General features: G+C 47.1%; 1 protein-coding gene across 4 annotated transcripts in view; it reads right to left on the reverse strand.

The window, feature by feature from the left end:
- The window catches only part of MEGF6 (multiple EGF like domains 6), a 201,376-nt gene that overhangs the window by 129,044 nt on the left and 46,139 nt on the right, over positions 1-26,193 (reverse strand). For 2 of the 4 annotated variants that reach the window (XM_060276165.2, XM_060276164.2), the window contains one exon: positions 629-751. The exons of 1 other annotated variant lie outside the window; for it this stretch is intronic. In XM_060276165.2, the coding sequence (XP_060132148.2) occupies positions 629-751 (123 nt within the window). Of the gene's footprint in view, positions 1-628; positions 752-7,033; positions 7,112-26,193 lie in introns of all 4 variants that reach the window. One more of the 4 variants, XM_088671670.1, reaches the window with a different exon arrangement.

The raw sequence follows: 26,193 nt of genomic DNA on the forward strand, positions 1-26,193 counted from the left end.
ACATCCAACAGGTAGATCGTGATCTACCGGTAGATCACTGGACGTCTGTAGTAGATCAATGGTAGATCACTGGCTCCCCCCAAAGAAGCTCAACAACTATGGCTCCCCCCAAAAAAGCTCAACATTTTTGCCCTGCAGCCCAAAAAGGGGGTAGATCACTGCCAGTTTTTAACTCCGTGAGTAGATCTCCCTCTCTTGGGGTTGGCTACCCCTGTCATAGAAGATCTGCTGCTCCGGATGTAGCGTATACAAAGGTGCAACCTAATACAGTGGTACCTCTAGTTACGAACTTAATTTGTTCCGGAGGTTCGTTCTTAACCTGAAACTGTTCTTAAGTAAAGGTGTGCTTTCACTAATGGGGTCTCTTGCTGCCGCTGCGCCGCCGGCACACGATTTCCATTCTCATCCTGGGGCAAAGTTCTCAACTCGAGGTAACTCTTCCAGGTTAGCGGACTTTGTAACCTGAGGCATCTGTAACTCGAGGTACCACTGTACTTAAGAGGAGGAAGCTGACAGGCAGTTCAACTTCTGGACTGTTTGTAAGTAAAAAGGCAGGCAGGGATTGGCATCTAGGGAAGCCCAAACCGCCTCCAATGATACAGTGATTGGTTGAATGGGCTGTCCTTACCTTCACAGGCCTTTCCATCATCTTTAAGCTTGGATCCTTCGGGACACTTGCAGTAGAAACTCCCAATTGTGTTACAGCACTGGGATTCGCAGCCTGCGTTCCCGGTTTCACATTCGTTCACATCTGCGAGCAAAGGAAGAAGAAGAAGAAGAAACTCAGTGTTCTGCCTGGTGCTTAATGCCCAGTGAGAGCTATAGGCCATGTTCATGCTCGCAGGTTTGCGAAGGGTGTGGAGGAAGGATTGGGGCCATGCATGTTAATCCAGTCCCCAAGTACCATGCCTGACCTTTATGCATAGGAACATAGAAATGTTAGCTTACACTAAGCTGGGCTGTTGGTCCATCTAGCACAGCAGTCTACACTGCCATTAAGTAGCTCTCTGGGGCTTCTAACTGGAGACAGGGAGGATTGAACCCCAGACATTCTACATGCAAAGCAGGTGCACTCTCTCTGAGCTATGCCCCTTTCTCCAAAAGGCAGGAGCAAAGAAACTTGCTTTGTGCCAGCCCACACCCTTCGCCTGTCTAGACCAGCGTTGTCCAGTCTTGATGGGCAGCATCTCTCCACGGTGTCAGGCCAAAGGACCTGACCTACCACCGGATCCTTTTAATTGGAGATGCTAGCCAAGGAACCTGCATGCGGATCTGGTGCTCTCCCACCGAGCTACGGCCCCACTGAGCTGCACTGTCCCACTAGAGCTTGCAAACAATAGTGTTGCACCATGAAACCCCCAGTTGCATGGAAGCAAAGGGGACTTGGCAGTCCCCACATTGCCAATGTAATGTATTCATTGAGGTCCCAATTTCCATGCCCACTTTGAATACTGAACATTTATGGCTTTGGCCATACGGAAGTGCAAATTAATGCAAATCTGGTGTACTTGTGTTCCATAATATATCCTAGTATGGCAGAGAAGTAGAAAAATGTATGGTTGTTCTTAAGTCATCTTCAAATATCAAATGAGGATCAATCTTGTGGGTCAATTATAAGAAGTGGGTGGTGCCTCCCACCTGTCCAAGGCATGTTGTCATGACACCACATAATCAGTTTGCAATTAAAAAAAACTTCATGGAAATTTGGTAGCATTTTGAGACACATTTCTCCTAATACACACACCCTTGTAAGGCAGTTTGCCTAATGTACCCATTTTTGCACAGCCATTTGGGGCTTGGACTAGACAGCCCTTGGGACCTTTTCCAACCCCTCGATTCTATGATTCTAATTTCCACCAAAGTAGTAATTTTGACATCTCCATTTTCACTCAGGGGTATATTTTTATGGACACTTGATCCCAGTGCAGGCTTCTTCTTCTTCTTCTTCTTCTTCTTCTTCTTCTTCTTCTTCTTCTTCTTCTTCTTCTTCTTCTTCTTCCTGGCGCGCCTTACTTGGCAAGAGAAACACATTTCAAAATTCAGGAAAGTGCAAATTTCGAAGGATGGCTCTGTTTCAGTTAGTGTACTGTTCCAGAAAGTGCAAATTAAAGCCTTCTGGGATACAGCCTTCCAAGGAATCAGATATTTGGTAAAGTGTCATCTTTTACTCTCGCACCACAACTAGCCCTCCTCAATCTTTTTTTTAACAGAAGACGATGCTATGGTTTCTGGTAGGGAGCTAGTTGGACATTTATTGACTGCTGCGCAACTCAGGATTGCAAGGTTTTTGAAGAGATACGTCTGGAGCTGATTTGAACTACTGGTGCAGGAAGGTCTGAGATAATGCATTCTTGGAAAAGCGAACATTTAAATTAAAAGTGTGCAGAGGTCAATGTAGAACAGGTAAGTTCACTTCTGTTCAGTTGGGATTATGAGCTGTGTCAATACTGTTACATGCCACCACAATCTCTGAGCAGCGAGGCTCCAAAGTATTCTCCACCTGTGAGTTCCATCATTATTGAGAATAAAGATTCTTAGATGAGACAGACGTTTGCATATACTAGTGGCTGAGCAACCATGTGCCTTGATATCTGCTTAAGAAATAAAACCCACACTCTCTATCCCAAAAACAATTATTTGAGCTCTGCCATTTAGATACTTTCAGCTTATAAAATACGGTATCTTTCCAAGGAGGGCAATTTGCCGAGTGCAAAAGTACCATCGATCCAAGTGATTAATTGTCAGTTATTGTTATTAAGTAACTGAACTGCTGTTTAGGATTTATCAGAACTCAATAAAAATCTATACATTTACGAAAATGGGTGAGGGGATGCAAATTCAGTGGGTTCACCTTTAAATGCAGCCCGGATAAAATTTCTTCCTCATCCCCAGAACCCGTCTCACGCGATTACAGGGAACTTTGCTGGGGCACCAGAAGAAGGTAGCTTTTGCTTTGTGGTCTGTACCCATCCTATTACTGTTCAGCAACCAGGGCTTCAACAGGAAGACACCACACTTAAGGGACTTCAGGGAAGCACTGTGAATATCCGACTTGGGTGAAAAGCCTTTGATGCAGAAAGCATTAAGACGGGGCTTGGGCGGCTCTTAAGTCTGGGCTGCCAGGCGGCTTCAGAAGGGAGCTCAGAAATGGTTGACCTGGGAGTCCAGCCAAGGGAGAGTGCGTTCCAGGCAACTTCAGCTGTCACAACATGCTCAGAGAGGCGGGGAATGGATGCAAGGGCCAGGGAACTCTTGAAAACCTTACGGGCCCTGACTGCTGGAATGCATTTCCAGGGGGAGCTGTCATCCACAAACCTATCCATTTCAGTTTCACTCACTTTCTCATTTCCCCCCACCTTAAATTCAGGACCTGGGAGACCAGGGTTCAAATCCCCACTTGGCGGTGAAGCTCACTGGGCGACCTACAGCCAATCACTGCCTCTGAGCCTAACCTACCTCACAGGGTTGTTGTGGGGTAGAGGAGCGGGGAGAACCACGTAAGGCACTTTGAGCTCCTTGGAGAAAAAGAAGAGATGTAAATAAATGATATGTTTGCAGGTGTAGGGCTGTACTCGGTGGTAGTCCTATTCAGAGATGACCCAGTGAAATGAATGACCTCCAAGAAATTAAAATCATCTTGACGACATCTGTCCAATGCCCCAAACAAATTTGTCCCAAAACAGTGTCTCTCTTATAAGCACCTTTTCATCTCTTTCCACCCCACAATGCCTCTTGTTTTTGGAAGGATCCTGCCCCCTGGTGGCAGATCTTTTTTTAAAAAAAACCAGCTACTCACCTACCTTTGAAACAAAATAAAAAATTCCTTCCAGTAGCACCTTAGAGACCAACTAAGTTTGTCATTGGTATGAGCTTTCGTGTGCATGCACACTTCTTCAGATACCTGAAGGTCTCTAAGGTCTTCAGATACCTGTTGGTCTATAAGGTGCTACTGGAATGAATTTTTTATTTTGTTTTGACTATACCAGACCAACACAGCTAACTACCTGTAACTATCTTTGCCATCTACCCTCATCATGTTGAAATTGACAATTTTGGCTCTTTCGGAATTTGATTGAGGTTCATCTTAGACAGACGGCTGCATCCAGCAGTAGCCAAACTAAGAGTATAGCCACTAAAATAAATAGCTTGGGCCCATTAAATTGCAATGGGTCTACCCTGAGTAAAGCTCCTCTGAATGCAACCCAGACATCAGTTATAACTAAGGACACTTCCAGACTGTCAGCGTTTTGAGGGAGGGGTTTGGTTTCCTAGCAGAAATGTGCAGTTAAGGTGGATTAAAGCGCTTGGTGATAAAAGAAGAAACAGATTTCTTGCAGTTAGGAAAGTGACAGGAAAATGCATTGAAAAGTATGGGAGGAACAAATGGGTGGGGAAATGTATAAACAAGCAAATCAGGATGAACACAAGACAACGGCATGTTCTTGTATAACCTCCCTGCAAATGAATGACCGTATTTTTCCACGTATAAGACGCCCCCTATTTTGGGGGCCTCGAAATTTTGAAAATAGGGGGGCTTGAGCTTTTGAGGATTATTTGGGGGGGGGGGTGCTGGAAATCACTCACCCGCCAGAAAGCAGCACACAACTGCTCGTGTTGCAGCTGCCTGATCGCCACCATTCGCCCTTATTTTGCCACTGCGGCAGCCAATAGACAGCTGCCCTTGTTTCACCTATCAGCTCCCCAATCGCCACTAGCGGCCGCCAATCATGCAATCAGGCAGCTGCAACACAAGCAATTGTGTGCTGCGTTCAAGCGGCCAATGCCCAAAATTGCTCACCTGCCAGAACGAAGTGCGAGCCCAAGATTGTAAGCAGCAATTGCAAGCAGCGTGAGCAGTTGTGTGCTGCGTTCTGGTGGGTGAGCGATTTTCAGCAACCCCCCCCAAAAAAAAAACAATCAAGCAGCCAATCGCTGCTTACAATCTTGGGCTCATGCCAAAAAACCATTCGTGTGTGTGTGTCCCCCCAGCACTACCTGTGTATAAGACTAGCCTAAATTTTAAACCTTATTTTTGGGTCAAAAAAGCTCATCTTAAAGACAGAAAAATACGGTAAAATGGATGTTCAATCCCAGAAAGAGGCAGCAAAATCTTTAGGCTGGAGGACAGCAAAAGCCATTCTAACCTTTGGGAGGTTTAAAGGAGGCTCCTTTGTAGCCTTCAGATGGAATATTTATGCTGCTAAAATATTCCCCCAACATTTGTATGGGACTCAGACACCAAGACAGGGATATGTTCCAGCACAGGCATCCCCAAACTGCAGCCCTCCAGATGTTTTGGCCTACAACTCCCATGATCCCTAGCTAACAGGACCAGTGGTTGGGGAAGATGGGAATTGTAGTCCAAAACATCTGGAGGGCCGAAGTTTGGGGATGCCTGTTTCAGCAGATGCAACCAACCATTCAGAGTATGGTTTCTGAAGGAACTGCTGGCACTTCCCCCACATGTACTTTATTATTATTAATAATCTAAATTTGTATGCCCTATACCTGCAGGTCTCTGGGCGGTTCACAGCATAAATACACAATATAAAAACACAAAATGCATAATAAAAAACAAGAACAACCCAATTAACACTCCCTCCCTCCCCAACATATTTTAAATGGGGCATCAGATGTCAACCAGCTAAAAACCTTGTTGTTAAAGAGGAAGGCTTTTGCCTGGCGTCTAACGGTGTATTATGAAGGCGCCAGGTGAACTTCCCTGGGGAGAGCATTCCACAGACAGGGAGCCCCTGCAGGAAAGGCCCATTCTCATGTTGTCACCCTCCAGATCTCTCGTGGAGGAGGCACACAAAGGAGGACCTCAGAAGACGATCTTCGGGTCTGGGTAGGTTCCTATGGAAAGAGGTGGTCCTTGAGGTATTGCAGTCCTAAGTCACTTAAGGTACCTTCTTAGCCATACTCTCCCTGGATGAGTAGACAAATTCAAGGAGGATAAAGCTATTGGTGACTACCCACCATGATCTGTGTCCTCCCTCTGCTGTCAGAGGCAAGTGCCTCCGAATACCAATTGCAAGTGGGAAGAGCTGCTGCTACTGCTGCTCTCAGGTCCTGCTTGCAGGCTTCCCACAGGCATCGGGTTGGCCACTGGGAGAACAGGATGCTGGACTAGGTGGCCAAATCCAGCAGGGCTTTTATTATATCCTTATTGTGTTGCTAAAACTCTTGCTCGCTCGCTCACCAACCCTCACACACCACCCACGGCCCTAAATGCCAATCACACACAAAAAGAATCCTTCGCTCCAAACCTCTACGGTTATTCAGAGAGCCATAAAACACACAGTTGTTATTCAATCCAGACACCAGACCCCAAGATTTATTTGTGTATGTGGGGAATGTAAGGAAAAGGACACTCTGGGGGGTGTGTGTGGGGGGGGGTACTCTAAGATCCTGGAGGTGCGGGTGGAGAGCAGGAAGAGAGTGAAGAAATCTGATCCGTTGAGTGTTCCCCCCCCCCTCCACAAAGCTTTGAAAAGCTTCAGCGTTTGAAAACCTAGATGTTTTAGGAGTTCGTGAAGAGAACCACACTGTGAAAGAACCAGGCAAGAGAGTTGAATAGGGGGTTCAGATTTAAAGGGATCGCTTTTCCAAATCCTGTACAGTATTTGAACACAAAGCAGGGTTTGGCTTTTAAAACATGTTTTAAGGTGTTGTAAAATATTCTCTCTCTCTCTCTCTCTCTCTCTCTCTCTCTCTCTCTCTCTCTCTCTCTCTCTCCTTTCCCCCTCCATTTTGTGAGGAAGTTATACAATGTCCACTGTTTACAGAGTGGGGAAGTCATAGGATGTTGGGCTGTTCATGGTGTGTGTGTGTGTGTGTGTGTGTGTGTGTGTGTGTGTGTGAGAGAGAGAGAGAGAGAGAGAGAGAGAGAGAGAGAGAGAGAGAGAGAGAGAGAGATATTAGTGGCACAATGGCCAGGAATGAGGACTAGCAGCAATGGAACAGCAACAATGGAAACATTGTGTTATTGGTGAAGAAAAGGGATAAATTTGATTTAACTTTACAGTGGTACCTTGGTTTTTGAACGTAATCCATTTCGGAAGACCATTTGACTTCCGGAACATTCGAAAACTGAGGCACGATGGGCGGTCTGCAGAAAATTGAGAAAAACACAGTTGTACACTCAGCGGGCACCGTTCAACCTCTGAGGCACGTTCAAAAACGGAAGCATTTACTTCCGGGTTTTCGGCATTTGGGTTCTGAAGCGTTTAGCGACAGAGATGTCCAAAAACCGAGGTACCACTGAAGGCGAACCTATCTAACTTTCCGAAATAATGCACAAAAAGAAACTCAACCATCCTTTGAAATTTGCACTTCTCCAGGGCTTGCAATGCAAAAGCTGCTATATTATCTAGAGAGGCCATTGGTCCCTCACTAGTTCAGTATTGTCTGCAATGATTGGCAGCAGCTGTCCAGAGTTTTGGACAGGGAGTTCTTTCCAGCCTCTATCTGGAGATGCTGGGGATTGAATCTAGGACCTTCTGCCATGCAAAGCATCTGCTCTACCCACTGAGTTATGGCCCTTCCCTGATGAGTCCAGAGTGACCATGCCAGCCAAGGAAGCAAGAACTGGGAGAGCTCTTAGGTTCTTCGAAAAGGTAACGGAACAAAACATCACAGGAGGCAGGTTTGCCAACAGCTACTAGTTGTGACCCTTGAATGGAAGCTGCATATTCAAAGACTCAATATATACCATAGGGTTAGATCCAGGCAGGGAACTGGATAAAGCCAATGAGAAAGATCCTCCCCTCCCCTTGCAGGTCAAGATTGAAAGGTGGGCAGGGCCAGCCACCTGTCAATCACCTGACATCGCAATGGTGTCAGAAGTCCCACTTTTGCTCATGTAAAAGTCCCCATGACATCCAGTACACTATCTTGTGCCTGTGTGGTTCAAAATCAAATGGTGTGGGTAAAGGGACAGCATTTTACATTGCCTGGTGATCAGCTGGCCGTGGGCACTTGCAAAAGTCCTGTGTTTTGCAAGCTGCAGCAATCAGCAGGGCTGGCAAGTGTTAAACTCGTTTTCCATGACCATGCTGGCTGGGACCAATAGGATCATAGAATTGTAGAGTTGGAAGGGGCCTCAAGGTCCAACCCCCTGCAATGCAAGAATCTCAGCTAAAGCATCCATGACAGATGCCCATCCAACCTCTGCTTAAAAACATCCAAGGAAGGAGAGTCCACAACTTCCCAAGGGAGACCGTTCCATAGTCAGAATCTCCTTTCTGGTCACCATTGGTTCGAGTCCTACCCTCCAGAGCAGGAGAAAACAAACTTGTTCCCTCTTCCATGTGACAGCCCTTGAGATACTTGAAGATAGCTATCCTATCTCCTCTCAGGCTCCTCTTTTCTGGGCTAAACATAGCCAGCTCCTTCAACCATTCTTCATAAGGCTTGGTTTCCAGATCCTTGCAGAAGAGGAGGATCAAATGTTCTCCACTCCTGACATATTGTATCTGGTAGCAGCTCTTCACACTCTGAGAGACTGTGAAAGAGAGACAGTGTGTGTGTGTGTGTGTGTGTGTGTGTGTGTGTGTGTGTGTTTCTTCCCATTGCTTGCTCCCCTATCCTTTTTAAAAAAAACTGGAAATCAATTCACTCTCCACCAAAACCCTTCCACCATTTGCAACCGCCCCATCCACTTTAACCAAGCCGAATCCGAGAACTACAACCCTTGAAATACGAAATAAAAGCACACAGAGCATTCCACCTAGGAGAACCTCGGGTTTCTATTTCCCTGACGTTTTGAAAACCTGCTCAGGTTCAGCGAAAGGTCTGGATTCCAAAACCTTCCTAGGCAAACCATGCTGAGACCATCCTGACCGTTCCAAAATAAAGCTCCAAACTAGTCGAGATGGGTTGCTCTTTAAAGCAACTTTCCGCTCCGTTCTTGAACCATTGCCATGGTTTTACATCACACGCAGGCACCAAAGAAGTTCAGAGAGTTCTTCATCCAGACTCGAACAGCGGGGGCACCTCTTGCGAGCACAGTGGTTTGGATGACAGCGTGATTAATGATGTGTGCTCAAACACTGAAGAGGCCGGCGAGGACAGACCGCCGCAAGACGCAAAAGGGTCGAGGCCACAATGCTAGATGGACAGAGCGCCACTGGGCTCGAAGTGTGCTTGCTGCCAGAGGTGTTTGGAAAGCTGGTGCTGCAGTCGACCACCCTGGTGAATCAGCAGGCTGGTTAGAAACGAAAAAGAGGATTTGCCCATCAACGTCTGGCTGTTTTTATTTCGCAGGAACTTGTGAAGTAATGTCTGCCTTTTTGCAGGGTGGGGGAGAAGACTGTTGAGATCCCCTGCTGACCTGTGAAACCAAGAGTGGGTCGCCTACTCTTACATACACAGGTCCCACCCACTCTTGATTTCCAAGGTGAAACAGCAGGCAGAAATTCTTCAGGGGAAGAGGATCATTAGGTGGGCGTTCAGGAGAAGACCTTGGTACGATGCCACACTGTGCAAGGCCATTTGACGCCCTCCCCCCAGCCCTCATGGCACCAGCTTAAGCCAGGCTTTGGCAGGGACCTAGAGATCTCCTACCTCCTTCCCAAAGCCAATCACTTGCTCAGCTTTGGGAAGGAGGACACTAGGACCCTGTCAGAGCCCTCGCACCTCCTTCCTGAAGCCAGGCAAGTTCCTACTGGGTTTTGGGAAGGCACCCTACTCGGCTGCATGCCCAGTGCAACCGCACTGCTCTCACTACCCTAAATGTTCCCCTGGTGGGTGAGTAATGGGGGAGGCAGAGGTGTGTAAAATCATGCACAGCAAGGAGACAGCAAAAAAAGAAGTTGTCCTCCCTCTCTTGTAATACTGGAACTCAGGGTCACCCAACGAAGCTGAATGTTAGGGGAATGTAAGACAGGCAGAAGCAGTAGCGTAGCATGGGTTGCCAGTGCCCAGGGCCGCATGGAGGGGGGTGAGAGGGATGGAGGGAAACAGTCGGAGTATGCATGCTCGTTCAACTGCCTAACAGCATCTGCAGCACCCAGGAGATCACAGCCACAGAGATAAGAAAAGAAGAGCCATTCCATTGCCTGGAGAGGTCAATTCCTGGTACATATGGAGAAAACATTTTCAACAGAGCCCAGCCACAGAAGTGCACAGCTATATTGAAGCAGCACCGAGTGTTGAAATTTCACAGCCCTAACAATTTTGCACCCAGAGCCACTGCCCCTGTTCCCCCATCCCGGCCCGCTATGCCACTGGGCAGAAGAAAATACTTCTTCACACAGTGCTTGGTTAAACTATGGAATTCACTTCCACGAGAGCTGGTGGTGAGACACCAACTTGGATGGCTTTCTCAGAGGGTTAGACAAATGGCTGCTAGCCATGGTGGCTAGGTTTCACCTCCATTGTCCACTGCTGAGCCTCACAGGTGAAGAGAGCACTGTTGGAATTGTGAGCTTCCCAGAGGCATCTACAAAAATAGGACGCTGCGCGAGATGGGTCTAGCAGGGCTCTTTGCATTTTATAGACACAGATCCAAACCATGGAGACATCGAATTCAAAGTCATCTGCACAGGCAGGGGCTCTCGGGCAAACATCTTTCCCTGCTCTCTGTCCTCTTTTACCGGTGATGCAAGGGATTGAACTTCTGCATGCGAAGGGTGTGCTCTGGCACATCCAAGACAAATACTGGGGAAATCCAAGCCGCATACCAGACTAACAGCTTGCTTGTATAACCTCAGTGCAGAGGGCGTCCCCTCAAAAGCTGTTATCACAAGGGTTAGCCAGTGGGTGGTTTGTGGGCCATAAACTACCATGCGGTTCTTGCCAAGGGAGGTCATGCTCAGAGTTTCTCACGGTGACAAATCACAGAATGCAGATATTCTAGTGCCTCAGAGGGCATCAGCGGTTGCTCCTCTCCTGCTCTGCACTCTGCCTCTCCCTTCATCTTTGACCTCTCTCCTTCCATCACATCTCTTGATGCCATTAGCCAATCTGAAGTCACACTGGGGCTGACCAAGCAGAAAGCTTCCGATGGCTTATCTTTCCCTACTATTGGCTTGGCTGCTCTGATGTCAGAGGGGGGGGGGCATACCTCCATTTGCCCTGCCCCTTTCCCTCGGGGAAACCCAATCTGTAGCGCTGAATCGGAACAAATGGCAATCGGGTTTTCTGCGGGCTGCTGTACTAAATTACCACTAAAGAGGGAGTTTTCCGGGGAAAGTGGTGAGGCAAAAGCGAACCCACTCAGACCTCATGCCTAGAAAGCGTTGGACAAGCAGAAAACCGCTTTCTAGGCACAGCACAAGAGGAAGTGTGAACAAGCCCAGAGAAAGGAGGGCGGACTCCTCCCAAGCATCTATTAATTGAGTTTATATTCATCCACAAAACTTATGTGGAGCTTAGACTATGTCCAGTCCTTATTTTTTGTAATTGTTTTTGTTTTTTCCCTTTGTAATATGCAAGAAGCGATAATGGCAACAATAAAGAGAAAGAGAAAAGATCAAAGCAGGAAAAGAAGTGAAGGCTGTGTGGAGGGGGGGGGGAGTGGTAGTATTCGAAAAACAGCATTATAATTCCAGACAATTGCCCTTGATCATAAGTGTATTTCAAATAATTTTTCCATAGGAATCTATGAGAAGAGGGCAGCTGCCAATAATACTATGTCCAGACATTACTGAGCACTCCTGTTTTTCTTTTTCTTTTCTTTTTTGTGGGGGAATGGGACAACCATGAACACTTACCCTGAATTACAGGGGCTTAGACACCTCCCCATTAATTGCTCATTCATCCCACACTTTTTAATGCGTTTTCCCTGCCACCTTCCCAAATGCAACAGAATAATAGAATCAAAGAACTGTAGGGTTGGAGGGTCTCTGAGGAAGCGGATTTGTTGTACTAAGGCAGGCACCCCCAAACTACGGCCCAGGGGCTGGAGCCCAAAGGGCTCACTTATCTGGCCCGCTGCTGCCGCCCGCTACCACTGCTCACTCTTACCGGCGCGGTGTAGTGCGGCTGCCCACTTCCGGGTCACAGGAGCACCGGAAATAGCATGCGCAAGCCTCATTTCCGGCACATTTCCGGGTCGTCGGAGGCCCATGCGCAATTGCGCATACACACACGGTATTTCCAGTGCTCCTGAGACCCAGAAGTGTGCCAGAAATAGTGTGTGTGCACGCGTATGGGTGCCCGCTCCCCAGCCCTCCGGCCCGCTGCACGGTCAGCACTGCAGGCACTGGCCCAAAGTGGGGTAAGTTTGGGGACCCCTGTACTAAGGTAACAAGAGTGCTTTCGTCCACTGGAAATGGGAAAACCTAAAGTTCACAGCAGGCACCTGAATCCAAAATGCTGACTTGGAGAGAGTGTATGGTCAAATGCTCTCTGGACTCTGCCCTGCAACACATTACTGAATAAAGTCTGGCCAATTGGGAACTTGGTGTAAGACTCTGTAATGGAAAGTTCCTCCTACAGCTGCTGCCACGAAGTGTAGGTATCAGTGAGCTAGATGAGACTGGTTCAGTATAAAGCATATTCCTATCAGGCTGTGGGGTTGTTGTTTTTAATCGTGCTTCATAAATGGAGTGTGTCAGCCATGCAACACATCTGCACTGGCAATGTACCAGGGCGTGAGATCGGGATGGTGCATATACGGTAAATGGAACCGAAACCTGAAGCAGCGGTTCTGCAATTCATTTGATGAAGACTCCTAAGTAAAAGCAGATCTCAGGAGAAGAGAAGCATGAGGCAGAAGAAGGCAGAAGGCAGACAAAGAATTGGTCTTCCCATTCTTTACTTCAAATATATACATTTATTGGGTTATTCTCCTTTATCTTCTGGATGGGTTTTTTGGTTTGACAGACGATAAGGGTCTTCTAGACACTGGAGGAGCCACTGTTTTGTTTTGTATTTACATATATTTATTTATTCACGTACGTATTTCAAAATGGCCCTGTTGACCATAGTACATGCAGTAGAATTAGATAGGCTTAGGAACATATGAAGTGGCATTATCCTGTATCAGACTCCTCAGTCCACCTAGCTCAGTAATGTCTATACTGACTGGTAGCATCTCTCCAGGGTTTCAGGCGGAGAGTCTTCCCCAGCCCTCCCTGGAGATGTCGGGATTGAACCCGGGACCTTCTGCATGCAAAGCAGAAGAGAGAGCCTTTCCCCTGCTCGAAAGGGTTATATGTCTGCTGAGACTAGCACTGTCAACTCTGACAGGCAGCAGCTCTCCAGCAGAGGTCCTCTCCCTCACCTGCTACCTTTTACTGGGCATTGAACCTGGGAACTTCTACGTGGAAGGAATCCATTCTATGCCTAAGCTATGGTTCCTGCCATTTGCCCCCCCCCTCCTGCCAAACTCAGCGATTGTTATTTTTACATTTCTATATGAGCTTTTCCTCCAAGGAGCGCCCATGGTTCTCTTCCTCCCCATTTTATTTTCACAACAACCCTGTGGGGCAGGTTAGGCTGAGAGACAGCAATTGGCCCACCTCCTCCCAGTGAGCTTCGTGGCTGAATGCGGATTTGAACACAGGTCCGAGTACAGCACTCTAACCATTACACCACAGCAACCCCCGAGACCCGGGAAGCTGCATTGGAATCCTTCTCCAGGGCAAGGGGAACATGGCTGGCCTGGTTAGGGTTTAAAACCCTGTTCTCTCAGGCCCTAGCCCGACACTCTAACCCAGAGGTCAGCAAACTTTTTCAGCAAGGGACCGGTCCACTGTTCATCAGACCTTGCGGGGGGCCAGACTATAAGCCACCCCCCACGACTCTCCTCTCCCTTCTCCACAGCACTGGACGAGCCCCAGTGGCTGCTTATCTGTGTCTTGCAAGTGGCAGGGGCTGGCGGCTGTGGCAGAAGGCTGATGAGTGGCGTGCAAAGGGGCTCCGGAGAAGAGCTGCTCAAAATGGCGGCCACTTGAGCGCTGCTGCTGCTGCTACTGGCACCAACAAAGCCCAATCCCTTTCCTCCTCTAGGCAGGGCAGGGAGAACCCAGGAGGAGGGAGGGAGGAGGCACCGGTGCCAGAATGTGAGGGAGAAGGAGGGAGAGGGAAAGAACGTGCGTGCTGGCGATCCACAGGGCGAATCCCAGACCGTTTGTGGGCCGGATCCAGAAGGCAATTGGGCCTGATCCAGCCTGCGGGCCTTGGTTTGCCAACCCATGCTCTAACCACTACAGCACACTGCCTTTCATGGCACTTGCTAATCCTGGCCTTGCCTGTTGAATTTGTACTCGGGGAACATAGTCTTCAAGGAATGCTTCCCTCCCCAAAACCTCAGTCTTGTGTCTTTTCATCACAGGCGTGAATGGTCAGCATCTGCAACTGGTTTTACAGCTCGATAAGTACAATTGCATTTTGGGGGAGGGGGAAGGATTCAGGGCACATCTGGTCCTTTATTTACAGAGGTTCTGACATCCCCACATGAAAGTGGTTTGCCGACTTAAAACCGATAACGACCCCCCTCCCCTTTCCTCTCTTCCATCTGTCTTTGGGCACAAAAAAAGCTCACCAAACAGACAAGCTTATTGTGTAGGAATTTAAAGCATCTCAGGGAGAGAGGGAGAAAAGGGAGGAAGCTTCCAGAAGTACAAGAGGCTCCTCTGGGCTGCCAGCATCTGCCCGGCTTCCTGAACAATGACCGTCCCTTATCATCCTCCCCTACAGAAGCACCGTAAGCAGAACCACCAATTAGATTCACTGGCAACCAAAATCTACAGACAGGGCACATTCCCATTGGCAAAGAGAGAAAGAGAGAGAGGAAGAAAGAAATGAAGGCGCAGGAATCGGGCAGCCCAAGTTTCCAAGGAGGCAATAATATCTTTGTAGGAAACTTAGGAAGCTGTCTTTATAATGAGTCAGGGTGTTGGTGCACCTATCTGGTCATTGCAAAGACTTAGCATGTGACTACTAGGAGTGTGTACGTGGGTTTGTTGCTTCTTTTCCCTTCCAGTCCCTTTTCCTTGTGTGTCGCAACACTTCCACTGTAAACCTTATTTGGACTGAAGAGCAGGGCAATGATGCTTCAAATGAATGAATGAATAAAAAGTGCCTGCAAAAGAATAGTTAATTGTGCATCCATTTCGTTCGCCAACACACTCATTTCAGAATAAACATTTTAAAATAATAATAATAATTCAAGTGAGCCCCATTTAATTCATCTTCCAACCCCGACCCCACATAAAGTGAGTTCTGCATCAGATTGCGGGGAGCTGTCCTCATCCCCTCTCCCCAACATGTTCGGTAACTGTTCTGCTTGAACCAAGATTTCACTTCTTGTGTACCAAAAAGAGACAGGAAAAACTGTCAATTTAAGAGCCTCAGTTTTTCGGTTCCCTGCATCAGTTTGTGAATTATTTTTAAGTTCTTCGTGAAAATTTGTCAGCTGTTTAGTGTAAATTTATCCTAAAATAAACTTTTTTGCAATAATTTCTTCCCACCACACCCCACCCCAGTATAATGTATTCTTGTATGCTGTTCCCACAAATATATCAATTTTTTACCCTTTATCCTAGCCATATGCTTTTTGGCACACATTACTTGGGTGGAAATCTGCACTGCAGAATTCAGAGAAGTGCAAATTTCAAAGGCCGGCTGTGTTTCGGTATACGTGCTGCCTCAGAAAGTGTGAATTGGGTACATCAACCGGTATATGCAAACTGAATCAAATTTCTCTATCTTCGCTAGTAGCGAGGCTAGTATTCATTCATAAACTAGAACCTTGACTCCCAGTCATGATTTATTTCCACAGTTTGCAGTTTTACACAAAAGCCACCAGGCGGAGCCCCATCCATCCTTTTGTTCTCTGAACTGTAGAGTCTTTTGGCAGGCTTAATCATGCATTTCTGTTTAATAATTTTACGCACACATTCACCCCCCCCCCAAAAAAAAATCGAGTAAATGTAAATGAAAGCAAGATATAACTGCTACCCTAAGACCTTCTACAAAACCACAAACGAATATGCAGACATGAAGAATTCCAAGTACCTACATCATAATTAGGGACCCAGGTGGCACTGTGGGTTAAGCCACAGAGTCTAGGGCTTGCTGATCAGAAGGTCGGCGGTTCGAATCCCTGCAACGGGGTGAGCTCCCATTGCTCGGTCCCAGCTCCTGCCCACCTAGCAGTTCAAAAGCACGTCAAAGTGCAAGTAGATAAATAGGGACCGCCAGAAGCAGCTTTGTCATGCTGGCCACATGACCCGGAAGCTGTCTGCGGACAAACACCAGCTCCCTCAGCCTATAGAGCGAGATGAGCGCCTCAACCCCAGAGTCAGACACGACTGGACCTGATGGTCAGGGGCCCCTTTACCTTTACCTTTACATCATAATTATGGATTATGGAGAAAGCTAGAGAGTTCCAGAAAAACATCTACTTCCGCTTCATTGACTATGCAAAAGCATTTGACTGTGTCGACCACAGCAAACTATGGCAAGTTCTTAAAGAAATGGGAGTGCCTGATCACCTCATCTGTCTCCTGAGAAATCTCTATGTGGGACAAAAAGCTACAGTTAGAACTGGATATGGAATAAGTGATTGGTTCAAAATTGGGAAAGGAGTATGACAAGGCTGTGTATTGTCTCCCTGCTTATCTAACTTATATGCAGAATTCATCATGCGAAAGGCTGGACTGGATGAATCCAGCCGGAATTAAGATTGCCGGAAGAAATGTCAACAACCTCAGATATGCTGATGACACAACCTTGATGGCAGAAAGGGAGGAGGAATTAAAGAACCTTTTAATGAGGGTGAAAGAAGAGAGGGCAAAATATGGTCTGAAGCTCAACATCCAAAAAAACAAGATCATGGCCACTGGTCCCGTCACCTCCTCGCAAATAGAAGGGGAAGAAATGGAGGCAGTGAGAGATTTTACTTTCTTGGGTTCCATGATCACTGCAGATGGTGGCAGCAGTCACGAAATTAGAAGACGCCTGCTTCTTGGGAGAAAAGCAATGACAAACCTAGACAGCATCTTAAAAAGCAGAGACATCACCTTGCCGACAAAGGTCCGTATAGTTAAAGCTATGGTTTTCCCAGTAGTGATGTATGGAAGTGAGAGCTGGACCATGAAGAGGGCTGTTCGCCGAAGAATTGACGCTTTTGAATTATGGTACTGGAGGAGACTCTTGAGAGTCCCATGGACTGCAAGAAGATCAAACCTATCCATTCTTAAGGAAATCAGCTCTGAGTCCTCACTGGAAGGACAGATCCTGAAGCTGAAGCTCCAGTACTTTGGCCACCTCATGAGAAGAGAAGACTCCCTGGAAAAGACCCTGATGTTGGGAAAGATTGAGGGCCCAAGGTGAAGGGGACGACAGAGGACGAGATGGTTGGGCAGTGTTCTCGAAGCTACCAACGTGAGTTTGACCAAACTGCGGGAGGCAGTGGAAGACAGGAGTGTCTGGCGTGCTATGGTCCATGGGGTCATGAAGAGTCGGACACAACTAAACAACTAAACAACATCATCATCATAAAAGCCATTATTAGGAGCAATTACATATTTAAAAGCAGCAAGCTAGCTTCTGAGTTCCACAAATTTCTTCCTCTGGATGTGATTAAGGGACAAAGAGTAAGAATACTGTGCCTAGATTTTAAGAGGCTCATCTGTTTGGATGGTGAACCCCACAACAGCCCTGCAAAGATGTCTCATTCAACACAACTGATCTCCCCTGAAGCATGCTAACCTCAGGGCACTTACATACAACCTGTTTATTCAGCATTCATCCCAATTTCTTTGTAGGGAGATTAGAGAATGCTGGTTGTTAAATGGACAAACGTTTATTTAAAGAAGAATCAATTTTTATTAAGAATTTTCAACATAAAACACAATAAAAGTGAAACTAATCTAAAGAAGATAAATAGGAATGAAGTAAGAATAAGCAAAAGAAGAAAATGAAGAAAAAGAAGAGAAGAGAAGACAGAATAAACACCAGGCCCTCTATCACAATTATATCTTAATCATTTTTCCATACATAGAAAAGTGAACCCTCCAAGCTCTCACCTGGGAACTTCAAACATTCATTATGATCTGCTTATGGGGAAGTTAGATGATGTTGCATCCAATGCATTCACCCATTGCCTTCCTCAGCGTGAAAAAGTCTGATCTTTTGGAGAAGACGGTTTGTCACACAAGACTTCCCAATCAACTGGGCCAATGACAGCAGAGCGAATTAATTCTACTTTTGTCCCCATCCTCCTTTCTGCAGAGTTCGGAGGAGGAGAAAACTACTTGTCAGTGCTACACCCTGGGCTGGCTGTCAGTAAAAAGTCAGGGAGCTGGATAAGGGCAGAATAAGGTTGCTGGGGCAGTGCCTCATTCATCTTAATGGACCAGCATCCACTGTACATTGTCCATTCTAGGAACAGGGAGCTTGTGGCCCTCAATATGTTCTCCCATCATCTTTGACTCCTGGCTGGCAGGGGTCCATGGAAGCTAGACACCAACAACATCTGGGATGTCAAAGGCTCTGCACCCGTGACCTATTCTAAGTGGCGGCAGCTCTTCACAATGCAAGAGGTTGAGAGAGCCTTCCTATTGCTTGCTACCCTATCCTTTTTAAAGCTGGAAAAAATCCATCCACAGAAACTCGGCCAGAGTTTGCCATCCTCTCCATCACCCAGCCCTCTTGCTCCCGATGCTGCTGACTTGCTGGGTCTGAAGCTCCCGTGTGGACATTAATCAGTTGAAACACCATCACTGGGGAACTGCTAACAAGCTCCGACTGGCAGTCGCAGCCCATCATTCTGGGGAGAGAAGCATGATGGCATTGGGAGTTGAACTTCTGCATTAGCAGAAGATGAACTTAGCACTGGATCACTGTCAAAGGTACACACTTTGACCTGGATATAATCCCGTTGAGATTATGAGTACTGTATAGGGAAAACAAGAAAGCTATGGTTTGTTTTTGTTCATGTAGGAATTGCATGCCTGATAAGAAAGATCTGAGGTCTAACTAAGGAAAAGAGGCAACAAGTCAAGCTTGCTCCTGCAACTTGGACGGACAGACATCCGAAATTGACATCTCCTCTCCCAAGGTGGGGCATGGAGTAGAAGGGCATCAGAAATGAGGTTGGCATCCCTACAAGGAAGGGAGGTTAGCACAGGGGAAAGGACAGTCTAGGAAGCTTGGAGGTTCCTCTTCTCTCTCTATCTATCTATCTATCTATCTATCTATCTATCTATCTGTCGCTCTATCTCTCTATCTCCATTTTCCATGCTGACACATCAGCCGCCAGGACAAGCCAAGTTGCATCCCAACACTTCCAACAAAGCCATGGCGGGTTTGTAAAGTGAAAAGACAGGTTCAACTGGTCTTGAAGTGGAGTTGGCATCCCCCTGTGCCCATTGGCACTCCTTTCCATTTCTATTTGTGTTCCTCTCCCAGCTGCTCTTATGAGAGTCGTCCAAGTGCATCAATGCGCAGATGAACCAAACCCAGGCTGACAGCTGACAACCAGCAGCACACCAGTTACTGCGACCCGCGGGAGATTTGCAGTCAAATCTAACAAGGCATATTCTTGTGAGTTAGCATGTGAGGGGGTAAGACCACATGGCCACATTGCTGAGAGGCGGACTCAAACCATAGAAATGTAATTGGTAGAGAAGGTCTGTGTGATGTCATTTCCCTTCCTCTCTTGCGAAGGAAGAATCAAATAAATATTTCCTGTTCCTTCCTTCCTTCCTTCCTTCTCTCTCTTTTTCTTCGACCAGCGATGGATACAACTGCTCCAGCAACAGTTACATGCCTGAGGATGTTTCTACTGAAAATATAAGCATTTTGCCTGCATTTATTTTACTGCTGTTGCTGCTGAGAATGAATGCATGATTGTGAGTAAGTAAATCATATGTTAAACTTACTTCTCAGCCTGTTTTCTGAGAAGCATGGCGAGAAAGTGGGAGCCGGCTTGCTTTGTAGCTGGAATTAATGAAAAGAAGCCTTCACAGCCTATTCCTATTATTTCCATATTTGTGCTAAGGATGGGACTTGGAACTCCGTTCTACCCCACATTTTAAATCAGGCACCCCAAACTTCAGCCCTCCAGATGTTTTGGACTACAATTCCCATCTTCCCTGACCACTGGTCCTGTTAGCTAGGGATCTTGGGAGTTGTAGGCCAAAACATCTGGAGGGCCGCAGTTTGGGGATGCCTGTTTTAAATAAAGTGGTAAGCTCTTTGTATACTCAACCCTCACACATGAGCACCTGGAGGGATAAATTGCAATTAATACATCCTCTCCTACCTATTAAAATCCACCCCACAATTACTGAAGCAGGAATGGGCAAGTGGTGACCCTAGAACAGGCTTCCTCAACCCTGGCCCTCCAGATGTTTTTGGCTACAACTCCCATGATCCCTAGCTAGCAGGACCAGAGGTCAGGGATGCTGGGAATTGTAGTCTCAAAACATCTGGAGGACCGAGGTTGAGAAAGCCTGCCCTAGAACCTTTCTTTGCTCTGAGGGTCGCATTGCCTTTCAGGTAATTTTCTGAGGGCCACGTGTTGGTGGTGGGTGGGGCCAGAAGCAAAAGTGGGTGGAGTAATTGATGCTAATTTTACCTTTCTACAGCAGCTTAGATACACACACAAACACACCTCTATCCTCCATCCAGGCGAGAGTTCAAGAACACATTCTAGCCAGGGAAAAACAGTCAGGGAAGATATGATGTAGGGCTGGTGAGGTGAGTGGCTTTGGGGAAAGGGGTGGAGTCAAAGAAGGGCTGTGGCCTTGAAAGAGTCCCAAGAGGCAGATAGAGAGGCCTGTGGGGCACATTTGACCCTTGGACTTGAGGCTTTTCCGCACCCCATCCTTATGACACATGAGACTCCTTGCCTAATCTGAAAAGCCTTCTGCAAGTAACTGGTTCAGACATCTGGCAGGTGTGCTCTGTTCTCCCCCCAGAAGCCCTCTGGCCAGGGAGGAAGTAGCAGGGGAAAGTGTGTTTTAGAAAGAGAGAGATAGAAAAGGGATGGCACCACCCACATACAACTCTGGCCCCTCCCACTGTCAGCAGGCAGTGCCCAACAGGATAGGAGCCAGTGTGGCACAGTGTTTAGAGAGTTAGACTAGGACTCCGCAGCCAGGGTTCAAACCCCATGCTTGGCCATGAAGCTCACTGGCTGACTTTGGGTCAGTCCCTGCCTCTCCACCTAACCTACCTCACAGGGTTGTTGTGATAATGAAATGGGGAGAATGAGGAGGAATATTTACACCACCATGACCTCCTTGGAGGGAAGGTGGGATATAAATGCAATAAATAATAAATAAATGATTAATTTATCAGAACAAATGATCAATAAAGACCAGGCATAATCTAAAGGTAAAGGTAAAGGGACCCCTGATCATTAGGTCCAGTCGTGACCGACTCTGGGGTTGCGACACTCATCTCTCTTTATTGGCCGAGGGAGCCGGCGTACAGCTTCCAGGTCATATGGCCAGCATGACAAAGCCGCTTCTGGCGAACCAGAGCAGCACTCAGAAACACTGTTTACCTTCCCGCTGTAGCGGTACCTATTTATCTACTTGCACTTTGATGTGCTTTCGAACTGCTAGGTGGGTAGGAGCTGGGACCGAGCAACGGGAGCTCACTCCGCCGCGGGGATTCGAACCACCGACCTTCTGATCGGCAAGCCCTAGGCTCTGTGGTTTAACCCACAGCACCACCCGTGTCCCAATCTAAGCACCAAGTAAACTCTGTGCAAGCAAATCAGGAAGGATGCTCACCTGCCCTTTGGCTGGCAGGGCAAACCACACTCTTTATTTGCAACATGCAAATGCACTCTGTCAGCAACAGGTCTCCTCTTGCACACCTAATGTTCCAATCCATCAAACTATAAAACCTCCACATATAACCTTATCCTTAATCCCTCGGCTGCCTTACAAAGAGGAAAAGGCACAGCCACACATTGGAAACTGGCAGGAAATTGAATGGCTCCCAATGGGATGATAACAAAATAATTAGGCAGCTATAGACTCCCCCCTCCCTTCTCTCATAATGTTGGGAAAAAGTAATAATACTCATTCTCACTAGACAGCAGGCGGCCAGCAATTATGAGCTGCGTGTAAAGTTCAAAAGTGCTTTCCAAGCCAAGAGATGTTCTTGCAGAAATGCTAGCAAACGGCTCTCCGAGGTACATCAGCCGAGATTGCAGAGGGGATGGCTGGCGGAAAAATAGCAGGACAGGAATTTTTTTCCGCAGACGGCTCTCTCTGGGAAAGAGAAGGCATTTGGCTAGCTCTGGAGCCACCAGTGCAAAGGAGAGGGGGCCATAAACATGGACATTTTGCAAAATCAGGGGGAGGGGATCAGAACAAAAATACAGATGTTGTTGCACTGGTCCTTGTGCCTATGCACACTTATTCTGAAAAGTCTGACCAAGGAAGGAAATGAGAGCTTTTAAGGTAGAACAATACAGGCATGCTTGTTTGTGGATTGCACCCTTGGGTGGATGGCTGCTGCACCTCAAAAATCTGCCAGGACCAAATTCAGCCCCCTCCGTCCACAGTAACAGAGGCTCTTCCTTGTTAGAAAGAACCAATACTGGCACAACAGCAAACATAGGGACCAGAAGTCACGATTCCGAAGTATACAAACGAAGCAAGAGGTTCAGGACTGACGAGAAGCAACAAAGATGTCCCAGGCTGACTGAGGTCTTCTGCACTCCCCAATGGGGCTCTGAACGAGGAGCAATGGAGAGTGCTGGCAAATCGGCTTGCCCATCTCTGATACTTGGCATGAAAAGTGGAGAACCCTTGTCCAACAACCCTGGATGCCAACCTTAACACACACACACCCTGCTACACATCTCTCTTTATTGTCCACAACCATCTGGGGCTGCCAAACCATGCCAGATCCCAACAAAGCTCATGCTGAGATTTCAGAGTCCACCAGAAGATTAAGTTCCATCCTAAATGCCCATCTCATCCAGCATTCCCCTTTGGAGACTGCTCAGTGGTAGAGTATCTGCTTTGTAAGTGGAAAGTCCCAGGTTCAATCCCCAGCATCTCCAGGTAGGGCTACGCAAGACTCCTGCCTGAAAACCTTTCAGTCAGCATGAACAATACTGAGCTGGATGAACTACTCACTGGTCTGACTTGATATAAGACAGCTTCCTATGTCCTTATCCTCATGGTTTGAAAAGGGGAGGTCAGGATATCAAATTCTTTGGCCTGCATGAAGCCAGATGAAATGGCAATGGGAGATTCAGCAGCAGCTGACAACCGTAACTATTATTATTGGCGGTCTTCCGAATGAGCAGAGAATCCGGAGCCAGGAGGTATCCTACACCAGATCATATTCTACCCAATAAATATTGGAGGCTGCAAACTCATCACACCAGCTTCTTGTCACAAGAAAGGAATATTATATACAGTGGTACCTCGGTTTATGAACACAATTGGTTCCGGAAGTCTGTTCATAAACTGAAGCGTTCATAAACTGAAGCGAACTTTCCCATTGAAAGTAATGGAAAGTGGATTAATCCATTCCAGACGGGTCCGCGGAGTACTCAACCTGAAGCGTACTTAACCCGAAGCATGGGTGTAATTGGTTCCGGGAGTCTGTTCATAAACTGAAGCGTTCATAAACTGAAGCGAACTTTCCCATTGAAAGTAATGGAAAGTGAATTAATCCGTTCCAGATGGGTCCGCGGCGTTCATAAACCGAGGTATTCATAAACCGAGGTTCCACTGTACATGGACTTGGGGGTGGCCAGCCAGATGCTGGTGAGAATCCCACAAAATGAACCTGAGCATTATTATTATTATTATTATTATTATTATTATTATTATTATTATTTCTATACCACCCTATATCTAAGGATCAAAGGGCGGTTTACAATATAACAACACAAATTGCATATCATAGTAACAAATGAAAACAGTAACCTAACCCAACCCAACCCAGTTTAAAAAGTCATGGACTGTTTAATCAGCTAAAGGCCTGGGAGAAGAGGATATGTAAAGAAGGGGCTGGGCGAGCCTCTCTGGAGAAAGCATTCCACAATGGGGAGCCACCACAGAAAAGGCCCATTCTGATGTTGCTGCCCTCCAGACCTCTCATGGAGGAGACACACAAAGAAGGGCCTCAGATGATGATTGCAGGGTCTGGGTCAGTTCCACTGGGGAGAGGCAGTCCTTGAGGTATTGCAGTCCTGAGCCATTTATGGCTTTATAGTTCAAAACCAGCACTTTGAATTGGGCCCAGAAACTAATCAGCAGCCAGTGCATTGCTGAGCCAGGATTGGCCCTATAGACTCAAACCATCTTGCCCTGGTGAGCAACCTGGCAGCTGAATCCTGCACCAGCTGAAGTTTCCGAACCATCATCAGGGACAGCCCCACATATAATGTGTTGCAGTAATCTAACCAAGAACATTCTCCACTCCTGTGGTTCCTAACATCTGGTATTCAGGCACCTACTGCCTCCAACAGTAGAGGGAGAGCACAGTCTTAGCCCTCCATGAATTTGTCTAAACTTCTTTTAAAGTTGGTAGCCACCTCTTATGGGAATATTTCAACTCTGGGCTATGTGATGAAGGACTTCCTTTGGCCTGCCCTGAATCTTCCAGAATTCAGCTTCACTGCATGCCCCCAAGTTCTAGTATTATGGGAGGAGAACAACTTTTCTTCATGCACTTCCTCCATGTCATGCATAATTGTATTCTATCTTGATACCCGACAATGAAGAATCAACTCAAAACTTCATTTACCCCAGCAGAATCTTATTCACTAATGCCCAGGAGTGAGTGAAGTCATAGATTATGTCTAGAGGCACATATTTCTCCTTTAACAGCCAGCAACATATGGATATTCATTCCAGATATGCAGAAGGTGGTGGCTGGTAGGCTCGTTGCTTTGGCGCTGGAATGCGTGCAAATACCTGCCATATTAGCATGACTTAGTGAGCACAGGTTTTGCAAACAGCCTAAAAGGAGGCCCATCTGCCAAGCATATAGCAGTGAGGTGGAGCATGGAAATAATTACACATAGAGGAGGTATCTGATAATGTTCAACAGACCCCGGAAGAAACAAAAGAAAATGATCAAGGAGCAAGAGAAGATATCACGGTGCTAATATTTGCTCTTTTCTTTAGTCCTGTTCTAGGGGTGCAGAATCTCACCTTTAGCCCTCCAGCCTTCTCCATCTAGCCCCCAGGACTCTCCCCAGGCCCAAACCATCACCAGCCCTATTTCATGTCATGGTTTTGCCCAATTGGAAGCTGTCCTCAAACTCTGAATGTGTCTTGCTTAGCTGGATGAAGGACAGAGAGAGGCGAGTGGAAACTAAGGGTCATATCCAACTAAGCCTTACTCAAAGTATACCAACTGAAATTCATGAACCTAAGTTATATACAGGTAACTCCCGTTTCAGGCACAACCGATATGTAGAAACATATATTCATAGAGTATCATTTAGTCCAAACCCCTGCAGTGCAGGAATATGCAGCTGTCGCTTACAGGGATCGAACCTGCAACCCTGGCGTTACCAGCACCACGCTCCAATTAACTGAGCTATCTGCCTGATGTACAATGGCAGAGCTGCCAAGTACCCCGTTTTCCCCGGGAAACCCCCCCCCCCCGTTTTTTCATACCGTTTCCCGGCGGTCCCCCGTATCTCTTCATCTCCCATTATTCTCCCTTATATTCTCCTGCCAGTGGCCTTTTTTTTCTGCTTTGCCCATATATGGGCACCAAAAATGGCTGGCGCCGGCTTCGAAAGTCGCATCTATCTACGCATGTCCGGAAGTGCGTAGACGCGACTTCCAGTGTTGGCGGCGGCCATTTTTGGTGCCCATAGATGGGCAAAGTGACACCGGAAGTTGCGTCTACGCAACTTCCGGTGTCACGCGGCTGCCGGTCCCGGATTCTGCAGTCCGGGACTTGGCAGGTATGTACAATGGTACTTTGGTTCTCGAACTTAATCCAATCCGTTCGACTCCTGAAACCTTTTGAAAACCAAGGTGTGGCTTCTGATTGGCTGCAGGAGCTTCCTGCACTCAAGCGGAAGCCACATCAGATGTTCAGCTTCCGAAAAACGTTCACAAACTGGAACACTTACTTCCGGGTTTGCAGCATTCAGGAGCTGATTTGTTTGGGAGCCAAGATACCACTGTATGCTTTCCTTTGGACCACATCAGTGAGGCCAAGAGGGGGCCTTGTTGTCTAGGCAGCTCAGGACCTCCATACCCACCACCCAGGCTTGCGCCCCAGGGA

This window comes from Zootoca vivipara, chromosome 6, assembly GCF_965207765.1.
Source record: "Zootoca vivipara chromosome 6, rZooViv2.hap1.1, whole genome shotgun sequence".
NCBI lineage: Eukaryota > Metazoa > Chordata > Lepidosauria > Squamata > Lacertidae > Zootoca > Zootoca vivipara.